Source organism: Mesoplodon bidens (assembly GCF_964165515.1).
Source record: "Mesoplodon bidens genome assembly, chromosome: 12".
NCBI lineage: Eukaryota > Metazoa > Chordata > Mammalia > Artiodactyla > Ziphiidae > Mesoplodon > Mesoplodon bidens.
Genome location: NC_138168.1, coordinates 9,398,121 through 9,412,443, shown reverse-complemented (window position 1 = coordinate 9,412,443; position 14,323 = coordinate 9,398,121). Strand labels below are relative to the sequence as shown.

At 39.1% G+C, this 14,323-nt stretch overlaps 1 protein-coding gene across 1 annotated transcript in view; it reads left to right on the top strand.

Annotated features, from left to right (window-relative positions):
• MYO6 (myosin VI) overlaps nt 1-14,323 on the top strand; it is a 141,830-nt gene that overhangs the window by 66,235 nt on the left and 61,272 nt on the right. The window contains exons 5-9 of the mRNA XM_081251099.1: nt 565-694; nt 2,613-2,718; nt 4,126-4,181; nt 7,017-7,114; nt 7,446-7,610. Of these exons, the coding sequence (XP_081107225.1) occupies nt 565-694; nt 2,613-2,718; nt 4,126-4,181; nt 7,017-7,114; nt 7,446-7,610 (555 nt within the window). The remainder of the gene's footprint in view (nt 1-564; nt 695-2,612; nt 2,719-4,125; nt 4,182-7,016; nt 7,115-7,445; nt 7,611-14,323) is intronic.

Here is a 14,323-nt window from a genome sequence, read left to right as displayed (position 1 = left end):
TGGCTTTCAGTGTTGGGCATAGGCCTAGAGGGTCCTGTGAGCTATGTTAAAGTCTTCAGGGCCTAGAGGGTCCTGTGAGCTATGTTAAGCTGTTTAGTAGCAGGGTGAGGAAAGTCTAGGCGAGGAATACAAATAAACAAAACTCAGGCTGTAGGCATAGAGTAGATGTCATAAGTGGAGTCGACAGGAGGTGTCTGAGATAGAGGTGTAGACTCAGCTCTGCCCACGCAGACCTGGTGGTGGTGAACCTGGGAGGGGGGATGCGGGAGGAGGATGTTTCCTTTGAGGCAAAGGGAGGTCAAGAGAGATGATTTTGATTTTGGATGTGCTGAGTTTTAGATGGCTATGGGTTAAGAAAATGTAAATATTTATTAAGAGTTAGAGAAATATGGGTCCTATAGAGATCAGGGAATATTTAGGTCTAGAAATGCAGATTTAGGAGTTCTACTTATAGAGAGAACTGGGGGTGTCTATTTGCTGTGTGTTCTTTCTCCTGTGACCCTTGTTTGGTTTTAAATGAAAACGGTAGTTGGAAAATTTTATGTTTATGTCTTTCCCACTTAGACATATGTGGCCAACATTCTGATAGCAGTGAACCCCTACTTTGACATACCTAAAATATATTCTTCGGAAACCATAAAGTCGTACCAAGGAAAATCTCTGGGGACAATGCCACCTCATGTCTTCGCAATTGGTAAGTAACTTAATTGTATCTTAATATTTATTTTTCTTTAAACTGTACAGATTTACTCAGTTTTTCTTTTGGATTAATCAGAGATACCATGAATCGAATACGTATTTTGGAGGGCTTGTGTGCATTCTGAATGTATCACCATGTCAGGAGCATGTATTCACACAGGGTGGGGAAGATACTTTTGCAGCCAGCTCATGGGGTGGTTGTACCTCATTACCTTTGTTAAAGGCCCGTGTCATCTTAAGCGTGTCCACCCAGTTGAAAGTAGGTCATAATAAAAGCTGACCTATTGTTTTCTTCTGACTCCACCTGAAAAGTGTCCTCCTTCCACAACTAGGAAGGAGGCCTGGGCTGTCTGCCTCCTGATGACCCAGGTCATCACTAGTGAGCGCGTTCCCTGGGCTGGAAAGGAGCTGTGGGAGCAGACGTCTTCCATGCTTCGCCCCGCATCAGGGCTCTGTCAGATGTAAAGGATCGACAGTGATACATGCTTCACATCTCTGGGGAACCCACATGGGAAGGCAGCAACATCTGTCTTTGTCTTTCTCAGGCACTCTCTCATCTCAAAGCACTTTAGCTCTGGGGAGCAGAGAGGGAGTTATTTGACAGGCGTCCCCCATAGCTGCTGACTGCAGGTACAGAGATGTTAGCTAAGCCTTGGGATTCAGACATAGCTGGCAGTTAAATGATGACACGTTCTGGTTCTGGTTCTTAGTGCAGTTAGCTTCTCTTTGGGCTTTCTCTTTGTACCTGTATTGTGGCCTAACCGGGCTTCACCTCTAGATTTGGCTGACCCTGTACTGTGTGCTACTAGGCAAGCTTGAATGTGTACACCAAGTCCAGTGCAGCTGCACATTGACTTCTGGTTCTGTGACGCTCTGATTGGCATGGGTATGTGTTCTGTCAGCTGGCTAAATGGTGCAACATCCTTAGAACCTCAATGTGAGCAGGTTACGTGCTTAAAATGTAAATAAACCGGCTTTTATTTTTAGTTGTTTACTGCTAAAAAAGTTTTTACAAGGATTCCACAAAAGTGAGTGGAACAGATTGCTGATACATTGGTCAAAGGGATGTGTGAATACTCTTGTGTGTAGTTTGCATTTGGCCCTTAGAGTAAAAGCCATTAGTAGAGCTTTCTTCGCTGGTATGGGTAGCACATGCCTGAGGTGAGAAATAGTTGCCTTATAGGGCTAAGTTTGTCAGGACCTAATTTTTAATCAAGATTGTTTTAATTTGAGCCCACTTTAATAGAACTGAATTGTGCTCACCGTGTCCGGGGAGTCTTAAAGACATTTTATACTCTAAATTGTTGGAGTGTAATGAAGATCGTTAAAAATTGTATATATAAATAATCACAAATCTAAAAAATTTAAAGCAGTTAATTTTGCCTATTTTTGAAATGCTGAAAAATTCTACATGATGTTTAAATTTAATAGTAGTATTACAGAAAAAACCCCACAGATTTATTGTGCAGTTATGTATTTTTTTTTCTCCAGCAGAAATTTTGGCTGCCAGATTTCTTAATTGGTAGCTCGTTACTTCTTGCTTTTTTCTCTGGGGATGTCATTAGTTATGCATAGTGAGCGTTTTTCATCTCTCTGCAGGTCTGCTCTAGTATTAGGAAAAGCTGAGCCACAGCTCATAATATGGAGACATTCTAGTACAAACATAAGAGTTGTTTATTTGATTTCATATTACTTAGCTGTCAGGATAACTAGAGAGAACATTTAACGTATATACCTTTAGAGATGTTTTGAACACTTTTCAATGATTTTATTTTAAAATTTTGGTAACTGTAAACACACATTATAATTTCTTTAGGAGCAAGTGCTTTTTGATAGTAAATGGACTTTCTATCATTTGGAAAATTTTGTATTTAAATACACTGTTCATCGTTAATGTATTATTTTGACCCCAGCTGATAAGGCTTTTCGAGACATGAAGGTGCTCAAGATGAGTCAGTCTGTCATTGTATCTGGAGAATCAGGAGCTGGCAAAACGGAAAATACAAAATTTGTTCTAAGGTGAGGAGTGTTTAGCTGACCTAGAATATTTTGAGCAGGTTGATTTTTCTTAATTGTGGTAAAAAATGTATATAACATAAAATTTACCATCTTAACCACTTCTAAGTGTACAGTTCAGTAGTGCTAAGTATATTCACATTGTGTTCAGCCAGTCTCCAGAACCTTTCACCTTATGAAACTAAAACTCTGTACCCGTTAAACAACTCCCCGTTTCCCCTGACCCCACCCCCTGGCAACCACCGTTCTACTTCCTGCCTCTATGATTTTGACTACTCTAGACACCTTCTATATATAAGGGGATCATATACTTTTTGTTTTTCTGTGGTTGGCTTATCCCCCATAGCACGTTGTCCTCGAGGTTCATCCATGTTGTGACATGTGTCAGAATTTTCCTCCTTTTTTAAGGCTGAGTAATATTCCCTCGTGTGTTATGTATCACATTTCGTTTACCCATTCATTCCTCAGTGGGCACTTGGGCACTTGGGTTGCTTCCATCTCTTGGCTCTTGTGAATAGTGTTGCCATGAACATGTTATGAGCAAAGAGTTACAACGATCCCCTTGAGATTTGAACCCGTTGACTCTGAATACTCTTGCATGCTTTATGACATAGTTTGGAATGGTGGGTTCTATCCCTTTTACAAAAACAGACATGTGGAAGCTAAGCTGCAGATTGTTGAAATCTAGCTCTGGTATGCTATTCTCATGAGGATCCTGGAGAAGACCAGTGCTGGTTAGGCAAAGGGAAATCTTGGAATGTTCCTTCAAAATGCAGCCTTTACGTTCTTTTTCAATAGTTCTGCCATTAGAGTGGTTGAGGCCTTTTTTTTTTTTTTTTTTTTTTTTTGCGGTACGCGGGCCTCTCACCGCCGTGCCCTCTCCCGCTGCGGAGCACAGGCTCCGGACGCACAGGCTCAGTGGCCATGGCTCACAGGCCCAGCCGCTCCGCAGCATGTGGGATCTTCCTGGACCGGGGCACGAACCCGTGTCCCCTGCATCGGCAGGCAGACTCTCAATTGAAACCATTTTTTACCTTAAGTTTATGATGACTGGCCTTCTTATGTCTACCTCCCCACAGCCCTCCTCCCAGTGTCAAAGGTGAATATTTCTGTGTGCAATGTGTGGCATATTTACAACTAAACAGTTGGTTAAAATCAGAATATTCCCAAAAAGTTTTTAAAATAATGCTGATTTAGATGTTAAAGGCCATCCAAATAGAATTTTAAATGTTTAAAAGCTATAACAGAATAGTAGTTGCATCTAAATATAAATTGTAATTTTTAAATAAGCCATTCCAGTGCATGATCCAGGTTTAAATTTTAGATGTATTAAATAATATTCAAATTAGAAAGATAATGCATGCAATATCATTCTCATCCAGCATTTTTTTCATCCTGTATTTTAAACAGATATCTGACTGAATCGTATGGAACCGGTCAAGACATTGATGATAGAATTGTCGAAGGTATTGTTAATTTTTTAAATTCTTATTTTCCATTGTTAGATATGTACTGAAATTAACTTAGAAGAATCCTCTAAGTGGTCTGGTGTGTTCTCCAACAGATCCAAAAGACTCTGCCATCTCCTACAAATCTTTGCTCAGATGTTATCTTCTCATTTACTTATTGTCTGTTGTCCTCCCCCCCGCCACCCCCCGACCCCATGTCCGTGCTAAGAGGGCAGGGATTTTATATATTCCAAACTCCTGGAATAGTGCCTGATACATAGTATATGCTTCATAAATGTCTGTCGGATGAATGAGAGGAATATAGGAAGCCCTCCTGCCTCCTGTTTATTTTGTTGACCTTGTTTTTGTAAAGGAGAAAGGGAGACGGTTATTTGGAAATGAGGTGCTGGGAGAAATCATTTTAATGAAAGCATACATACACTTGGAAAGCAGGAGTCTGTAAGTTGACTTCCCCGGGCTGTCAGTGCTTGCTCACTGCTTAGAGACTTCTCGGATCCTGTTTGGTCTCCGCTGCCATCACGCTGAGTCTGCAGCAACCTCCTGCAGCACAGGTTCCTGTCTGGTCTCCCCTCTTATGGTCTTGCTGCCCTTTAACCTATTCTCTGTGTGGAAGTTGGAATGACCTCTTTTGCCCTGAGCCCTTTATTGGCTTCGTATTTCTCTCAAGCTAAAACCCCAAATTCATACCATCACCTCCAGTGCTCTGTGTGGCCTGCCCCACCTCCTCTGGTCTGTTTGAGTCGTTGTTCCTCTGCAGCCTTATGCTTTAGTCACACTGGCCTCCTTTTAGTTCTCTGAGGTGTTTCAGGCCTCTTTGGACACTCTTCTCACCCCTTCAGTAAGTATTTAATAATGATGATGATACTGACATGTGTGGGATGTGTTAGGTGTTGTCTGATTTGCTTAAAATCTGTTACAAACTTAAATCTCCATAGAATATGAGGTAAGTACTATTTTATCCTTGCTTCACAGATGAGAAGCTAAGGGAGAAAGAGTTTCAGTAACTTTCTGAAGAGTAAATAAGCTCATTAGTTGTGGAAATGGGACATAAACCCAGGCATCTTAACTATATGCTCTACTAAGTGCATATTTTAATATTCTTGACATTTTAAAGAAAAATTCCAGTTGAACAAAAATTTATCAGGGGCCTTTTATGTTCATGCATTTCTCTATATCATGGCAGGCAAATGTTACATACTTTTTTCACAATTATGTAAAATATGCATGTAGATGAATATAAATTTGAGTCTAATAAACATTTTTTTTTTTTTTTTTTTTTGTGGTACGCGGGCCTCTCACTGTTGTGGCCTCCCCCGTTGCGGAGCACAGGCTCCGGAAGCGCAGGCCCAGCAGCCATGGCTCACGGGCCCAGCCGCTCCGCGGCACGTGGGATCCTCCCAGACCGGGGCACGAACCCGCGTCCCCTGCATCGGCAGGCGGACTCTCAACCACTGCACCACCAGGGAAGCCCCTAATAAACATTTTTAAAGTTTGCATCCATAAGGTTTTTCATATTTTTTGATATAAATAATTTTCTAATTTGTATCTACGGTTCTCACTGTGGTACTGTGACACACACCTAGGTAGAGTCACAGTAAAGTGCCTTTAGTGAGGGAATTGCCCTTTAAAATTGAATAAATAAATAAAAAACAAATAATGGGTTAATTTAATAAAATACTAATTAATATTCGGACTTGTTTACTTGAGGTACAGATTTGCTTTGAAACCAGATAAGCCTGGTTTCTTCCATGAGAACGTACTGTGCAATGTGTAACGTGCTGTAGTTGAGGACAGTTGGAAAGTGTTATTCCAAATGTCTCTACAGCCCCTTACTGGAGAATAGTTTATGTTAACTGGCAGGGCCATAGAAATCTTTAGGTGGGAATACATGCTAATATTTCTTTTAGTTTTAATACTTTCTTATTTTAGCAAGTGAAACAACCTGGGAGTGATCTTTAAAAGGGTTTTGTGACTAGTTAAGCTTTCTACTGTGGATAGAATAAGAGAAATGGACTTTAAAAGATTTCATAAGAGATACTCTAGCAGTAAACATATGAAGCAATTTATGAGGTTATTGAAGGAATATGTGAGTAAGATTGACACTAATCTGGTATGCTTATAGTTAAGACTGGTGAGTACCAGAATAGACTCTAGGAGCTCTTTTCCAGTCAGGGTGAGAGAGAGAGAGAGAGAGAGAGAGAGAGAAAAAGAAAGAATGTGCGAAATTATAAAATGAAGACAGTTAAAATTTTACATTTGTTCATTGGGATTTCAAGAACTATTGTTCTGAGAAGCTTTCATAGGTAATTCTGTAAACGCTCATTTGTTAGATTCTGTTGGATGTGCATGTAAAAATATTAAATCTGGAGGTTTTATTAATATATATTTTTAAATGTAAGTCAGCTAAGAACTTCTTGCCTGTATTTCGTCACAGAAAGCTTGCTGTTTTCTTTACTATCATCACTGCTCTTGTAGGGCTGATGTGAAAACCATAAAATTTTTAGGGAGTAATTTTTAAGGTTGAGTTATAAATTTTGTAACCTAGTGACTTTTGAAAATTTAGTCTTTCTCATAACACTTACTTTTTTTTTTAAAATTAAATTTTGAGTAACTTTTCCATCTCTTGCACTTTAATAAGGCCCGAACATAGTGGGAGTCAATAAATATTTGTGGGATTTGACATTACAAGTGAATTCATTCATGTTAATGTTTCTGAGAATATTTTTCTAGTTATTTATGTTTATTAATAAATGAAACATACTATGCATATTGCTTTGTAATTTTCTTTCATGCTAACTTTCTGATGGCGTATTTTCATTTCTTTTTCAATAGCTAACCCACTCTTAGAAGCCTTTGGAAATGCAAAGACTGTTCGCAACAATAATAGCAGTCGATTTGGGAAATTTGTAGAAATACATTTCAATGAAAAGGTAAGTGAGAGTGAGTTTTGGGGTAATATATTTGGGGAGTGTTTTTGGAAATACAGGGTCTTGATAGAATATTGGTGCTGCACTTGAACTCATGGCAAATATATTTAAATTTTCCTCTTTTACTTTTAAACAGTTAGGATAATATATACGTTCACTGTGATCTCTATAAATACTATAAACTTACATTTAGTTATCTGTTTTTTCCCCTTTATTTCATAAATTACAACCTCTTTGATAGACAACTGATTATTAGAAAAGATAATTTAACATTGATAGGTTATACTTTAAGACTTGAAATGCAAAAACGTAATTTCTCTGTTTTGTTTTTTAGAGTTCAGTTGTTGGAGGATTTGTTTCACATTATCTTCTAGAGAAATCTAGGATCTGTGTTCAAGGGAAAGAGGAAAGGAATTATCATATCTTTTATAGGTTGTGTGCCGGTGCTTCTGAAGATACTAGGGAAACACTTCATTTGAGCTCCCCAGATAATTTTCGGGTAGGTTGGATGAAAAGAAATTTCATACAATTTTTGCAAATTGAGTTGCCTTCTATTCTAAAACTTATTTCAGTGGATTTTGATGTCTAGTTGCATATAACTTACATTAAATTCAGTGTAATATGATAGAATGACTTTCGTACCAAGTAGATCTGTATTGAGATTTACTGCTGAGTTTATAACAGTATAGGAGGAGGTACATAATGGGATAGGTAAAAGGATAGATGCTAAACCCCTTAAAGTCAATAAGAAGTTTATAATAGTTCTGTAATGCTAGCTTTAGTGTTACCTTTGACTTATTTGTAAAAAAAAGTTTGACCACTGAATTAATAAAGGACCCCTACTTGTCTTCCTTAATTCAGTTCAGCAAATATTTATTCCTTACCCATTGGGTACCAGGCATTGTGCCAGAGTTAAAAAGATAAATGAGACACAGTTCCTGCTTCTGAGTAACTTAAATTGGTGGGAAACACACACACACACACACACACACACAGTCTGACTGATATGTCAAATGATAAGTGAGAGAGATGCATAGGGTGCTAGTGATTTTGGAAAAACTTTACTGGAACAGTTGATGCTTGGTCAGAATCCTGAAGGATTTTCAAGTGTTAACTATAACTAGAGGGAGAAACATGCAGAGGTATTCCTGGTAGATGCAAAAAGATGAACAAAGAAAGGCAGGAAATAGCTTAAATGGTAGGACAGGAAGGGGTGGGAGGTGAGGCTAGAGAGTTTGCTCTTACTTCTGTGGTGAGTAAGGGGCTGATCGAAGGGCGTTAAGTAGAAAGTTGGATATCAGGTCTGTACTTACCTCTGGGTTTAATATGGAAGATAGCTTTAAGAGGGTAGGGCAGGGGATGGATAGAAATTGCAGCCGTGGGTAAATGGGTTGGGAACCTGTGGCTTTAGCTGATGTAGCAGTTACTCAGTGCCTGAGTTTGTTTTAGCAATGGCAGGGTTACTGAGGAGGGGATGTGTGAAATAGGAGGAGGTAAAATTGACAGGACTTGGAGACTGAATTAGGTAAGGAGAAGGGGGAGTCTGGAATGATTTTCCAAAACACAATTAGGGTAACTGGGTGGCTGTAAATACCATGTTGGGGCCAGATGGAAGATTGATGGCGCGTAGGTTGAGTCCAGTTTTGGAGCCTGTGGGTCATCTGAGTGGAGCCGTTTGGAAGACTCTTGGGTGGACTAAGATCAGGTCAGTACTGCAGGGACAGGTTTGGGAGATGTCAGTACCCTGGTGGTAGTTAGAACTGTGACAGTGAGTAGTTGAGGTTGTCCAGAGAGATTGCATAATGTAGAAAAGCATGTGCCAGGATCCAGACTCTGGAGTTGAAGAGGATGGGCAATGAAGAGTTGCCCAGAAAGAAAACACAAGTGGAGTTGTGAGAGAAGTACAAGGAGATCAGGAGTGCCAAGGATCACAAGTCAGTATTGAGTTTCAGGAAGTGGTGACTGGGGGGTGGCTAGCGTAATGACAGATTCTCAGCTAGAAAGTAGTGTCCCTGTGTGGGATATGGGAATCACGGGGTGCGGGTAGGAAATGCCGTTTGTGTGAAGTTCTCGAGGCGATTCTCATAGTCCTCTTTGGCCAGAAGCCCTCCGTTTGAGAATCATGACACGCATTTATACTTAATTATTGTTCTGTGTGTGAGTGTGTGTGTGTGTGTTTGCAACCGGCTTCTTAATTACGTCAATCAATTTCTTTCAATGTATATTTGGAAATTTAAAAACTCTGTTGTTTTAAAATGCTTTATAACTGCATCTATTTATATAATTCTGAAACGTTTAACCTTCTCTAGAACTCACCAAGTTAATTGGAATTTGAAGTTAGTTGCCCACATTATCTTCATGACAGTAGAAGAGGCATTTCTCTACAATGATTTTTATAAAAGGAATATAAATTAATATGAATCATATAAAATTTAATAATGATGATGTGGCTTTGTCAGCACTGAGTTAATGATAAAGTGATGTGACTATTCTTGTCTTAATATAGCATTTCTTTCTACCTGGGGGCTTGAGAACATAGTTTCTGTGTCTCAGAATGTACAGTCTTTCCTGGCACAAGGACAGCCATCCTAAGGGGGGCAGCCACTGTAGTGCTTTATCAGGTCAGAGAGTTTCTTGTCTCTGTGGCATGAACTGGGAGAGTCCTTTTGGTGGTAAGAGGAAACTCGTGGAACAGCATTACCTTTCACCCCAAAACACCTGCCATCTTGGATATTCCTCTCAGGCAGGTGTACACACACCTCTGTATTCCTTCCCCCAAATGATTCTGCCTTAGAGTGACTTAAAAGTGTGTTGGTCATTTCAACAGGTTTTTCTCGGGTTTAGTTTAGGCCTCCAGTTATAACTCAGGGGTAAAGTTGTAAAGACAAAGGAGAAACTCTATAGCAGGGTGAACGCTTTCCCCCACGTTTTTTTGGTCACTATTCTATCCAAATTAGTATGTAAAGAATTGTAGAGATACATCTGTTTGAAAACACCCATATTAACTCCACATGTACTTTAGAAAATAAAAGGTTTAAAATGTTTGCATTATTCAAAAATTTGAAATATTTTTGCACATGTTCCATGGAAGCATTCGTTATAGTCATGCAAAAATCCTTGAATATAAATAAAGCTTGGATAGAATGAGAATGGGTGACAAGAATATTTATAGCTTTCTAGTTACAGAAAAGTTAGAAGAAACAAGTAGTTTTCTTAGGTTTTAATATTAAGTCCATCTGTCCAAATGCCAAGTATTTGATAAAACAGTTGGGGCGGGTGGATAAAACTCTTGCTAGCAAAGAAAACATTTGTTTTGGCTCTATATAGTTAAGCTACTATTATCCTACTAAATAAAAGAGCTCTGTTTTGAAATAGTCAATTGAAAACGCTTATCAGTATTATTCCCTCTCCCTTCTATTTTATTCTTTCCTCCAAGATTCTAGGCTACAAAGAAAAATTCATTGCATATTCTTTTCTGGTTTTAACTGTATTTTAATATTTCACTGTAATGGGGGGAGATAAATGCATTGATCATCTAAAGTATTAATTTATCCCTAAATCATTCAAACTTTACTGTAAATTTTTTCTTGGTATATAATATGTTATCGATATATTTAACCTTGGAATTGATGCCAGGGGACAGTGGAATCCTAGTGACCTGATTTAAGAAAAGCTGAGATGTTTAAAATATTTTCTCACCCTGTTCCCTGTGCATGTCCTTCCTGAACGACCCCCACCCCTTAAGTGGGGGTAAAAGAGTCTCTTCAAGACCAGTGTATTATTTTCTTCTCAGCTGCTTCCCTTATTCTGTGTTTTCAAAGCACTTAGCCTTTAAAGGCTTCTGGGCAGAAAAGTAAATCATTGAGATAAAAGCTGAAATGGTTATTTGAATACCTGTGAAGGTTCATAAAGCAAGTGTTGTAATTTATGTACAATTAGTGTTAGCTGTCTGCCCGTATGAAAGGCATGTTTTGAAGGACTGATTGTAAAAATCAAAAATTAAGAAACTCAAGAATATTATTTGTTAATTGTTCAGAATTTGAAATAGTACTCAAAATATTAAACCACAGTGTGGGTCCTTATTTGAGACTTTTTACATATTTAGTTCATATCTTATGAACTGTATTTTCAACAAGATTTAACCCTGAGAAGATTTAAAATTGCTACCTTTGAGATGTAAACTCGGGGCCTCAGACGTAAAACCGGGGTCACTGACGTAAATCTGGGGCTCGGACATGAATCCGGGGTGCAGACGCCTGTCAAGCCTAGGCGGAGTCCCTGGTGCCCTGGGCGGCGTGGGCGGCGTACATGGCCCGGTTCTGACCCCGAGGACACCAAGCTGCCCTGTGTGCCTCAGGCCACCACCCTGCCCCTCCGGTGACTCCAGGTCCCCATCACCGCGCCCCAGCCAAGCAGTTCCAGGGATTTGGATGTCCGTGTCTTTGGAGGACCATGACTTCGCCTGCCGCATGCTTGCAGGATCGTGGTTCCCAGGCCACAGGTTGGGCCTGAGCTCCTGGGCTGGGAACTCCGAGTTGAAACCGCTGGACTAATAGAGAACCTCAGACGCCAGGGAATATCAGTCGGAATGTGGCCTCCTGGAGGTCCTCATCTCAGCATCAAGACCCAGCTGTATCCAACTGCCTGCAAACTCCAGTGCTGGACGTCTCAGGCCAAACAACCAGTAAGACAAGAATACAGCACCACCCACCAAAAAAAAAGTGAGGGGGCTTCCCTGGTGGCGCAGTGGTTGAGAGTCAGCCTGCCGATGCAGGGGACACGGGTTCGTGCCCCAGTCTGGGAAGATCCCACGTGCCGCAGAGCGGCTAGGCCCGTGAGCCATGGCCGCTGAGCCTGCAAGTCCCAAGCCTGTGCTCCGCAATGGGAGAGGCCACAACAGTGAGAGGCCCGCGTACCACACACACACACACAAAAGTGAAACACCAGAAACATATGTTACAGATGAAGGAGCAAAGTAAAAACCTACAAGACCAAATAAATGAAGATGAAATAGGCAACCTACCTGAAAATGAATTCAGAGTAATGATAGTAAAGATGATCCAAAATCTCGGAAATAGAATGGAGAAAATACAGAAAACATTTAACAAGGATCTAGAAGAACTAAAGACCAAACAAACAGGTATGAACAACACAATTACTGAAATTAAAAATACTCTAGAAGGAATCAATAACAGAGTAACTGAGGCAGAAGAATGGATAAGTGAGCTGGAAGATAAAATAGTGGAAATAACAGCCAGGGAGCAGAATAAAGAAAAAAGAATCAAAAGCATTGAGGATAGTCTCAGAGACCTCTGGGACAACATTAAACACACCAACATTTGAATTATAGGGATCCCAGAAGAAGAAGAGAAAAACAAAGGGTCTGAGAAAATATTTGAAGAGATTATAGTCAAAAACTTCCCTAACATGGGAAAAGAAACAGTCAATCAAGTCCAGGAAGCACAGAGAGTCCCATACAGGATAAATACAAGGAGAAACACACCAAGACACATATTAATCAAACTATCAAAAATTAAATATAAAGAAAAAATATTAAAAGCAGCAAGTGAAAAGCAACAAATAACATACAAGGGAATCCCCATAAGATTAACACCTGATCTTTCAGTAGAAACTCTGCAAGCTAGAAGGGAGTGGCAGGATATATTAGAAGTGATGAAAGGGAAGAACCTACAACCAAGATTACTCTACCTGACAAGGAGCTCATTCAGATTCGATGAAGAAATTAAAACCTTTACAGGTAAGCAAAAGTTAAGAGAATTCAGCACCACCAAACCAGCTTTACAGCAAATGCTAAAGGAACTTCTCTAGGCAGGAAACACAAGAGAAGGAAAAGACCTATAAAAACAAACCCAGCCATGGAAGTTAATTTACAACTGTATAGATATTGAAAACTCTATAGAGATTTACCTAACTACACAGGTACCTTTTCACACTTGAAGAAAAAATAAGTCATCTTTGGATTGTAAAGCTTTAGGCAATGGTCTTATATTTTCCCTGGAGAGGATTATTTAAATTCCAACATATTAGAGTAGAAATTTTCCAAAAGATTATGATGAGTACAGAGAGTTGACTGCTTATTTTTTCTGTATGTAAGTACAGAAAATTCATTTTCTATATCCCTTGTCTACAAGACAGACTTTGTATTTGTAGGATATTTGACCTGGCTCTCATTATGTTGGTGTAAGTGTAAGAACAGAGACACAAGGGTACAACACACTTGTTATTAGCTATAAGGTAAATAAAAAGAAATCTGCTCTGATTCAGAAACCTCATGTGTACATTCAGGACAAAATAATAAAGACAAATAATAAAACTTCACATTCTGTCAAAAAATTTCTTGTGGAAATTTTCATTAAAATTTTATTATCCTGTAAAACAAACAAACAAACAAACCCAAAACTATTAAGAAAACAGTAATAGGAACATACATATCAATAATTACCTTAAATATAAATGGATTAAATGCTCCAACCAAAAGACATAGACTGGCTGAATGGATACAAAAACAAGACCCGTACATATGCTGTCTACAAGACCCACTTCAGACCTAGGGACACATACAGACTGAAAGTGAGGGGTTGGAAAAAGATATTCCATGCAAATGGAAATCACAAGAAAGCTGGAGTAGCAATAGTCATATCAGACAAAATAGACTTTAAAGAATGTTACAAGAGACAAGGAAGGACACTGAAATGATCAAGGGATCAATCCAAGAAAAAGAAATAACAATTATAAATACTTATGCACCCAACATAGGAACACCTCAATACATAAGGCAAATGCTAACACATAAAAGGGGAAATCAAAAGTAACACAATCATAGTAGGGGCTTTAACACCCCACTTTCACCAATGGTCAGATCATCCAAAATGAAAATTAATAAGGAAACACAAGCTTTAAATGACACATTAAACAAAATGGACTTAATTGAATTTATAGGACATTCCATCCAAAAACAACAGAATACACTTTCTTCTCAAGTGTTCATGGGACATTCTCCAGGATAGACCATATCTTTGGTCACAAATCAAGCCTTGGTAAATTTAAGAATACTGAAATCGTATCAAGTACCTTTTCCTACCACAACACTATGAGACTAGATATCAATTACAGGAAAATACTGTAAAAAATACAAACACATGGAGGCTAAACAATACACTACTTAATAACGAAGTGATCACTGAGGAAATC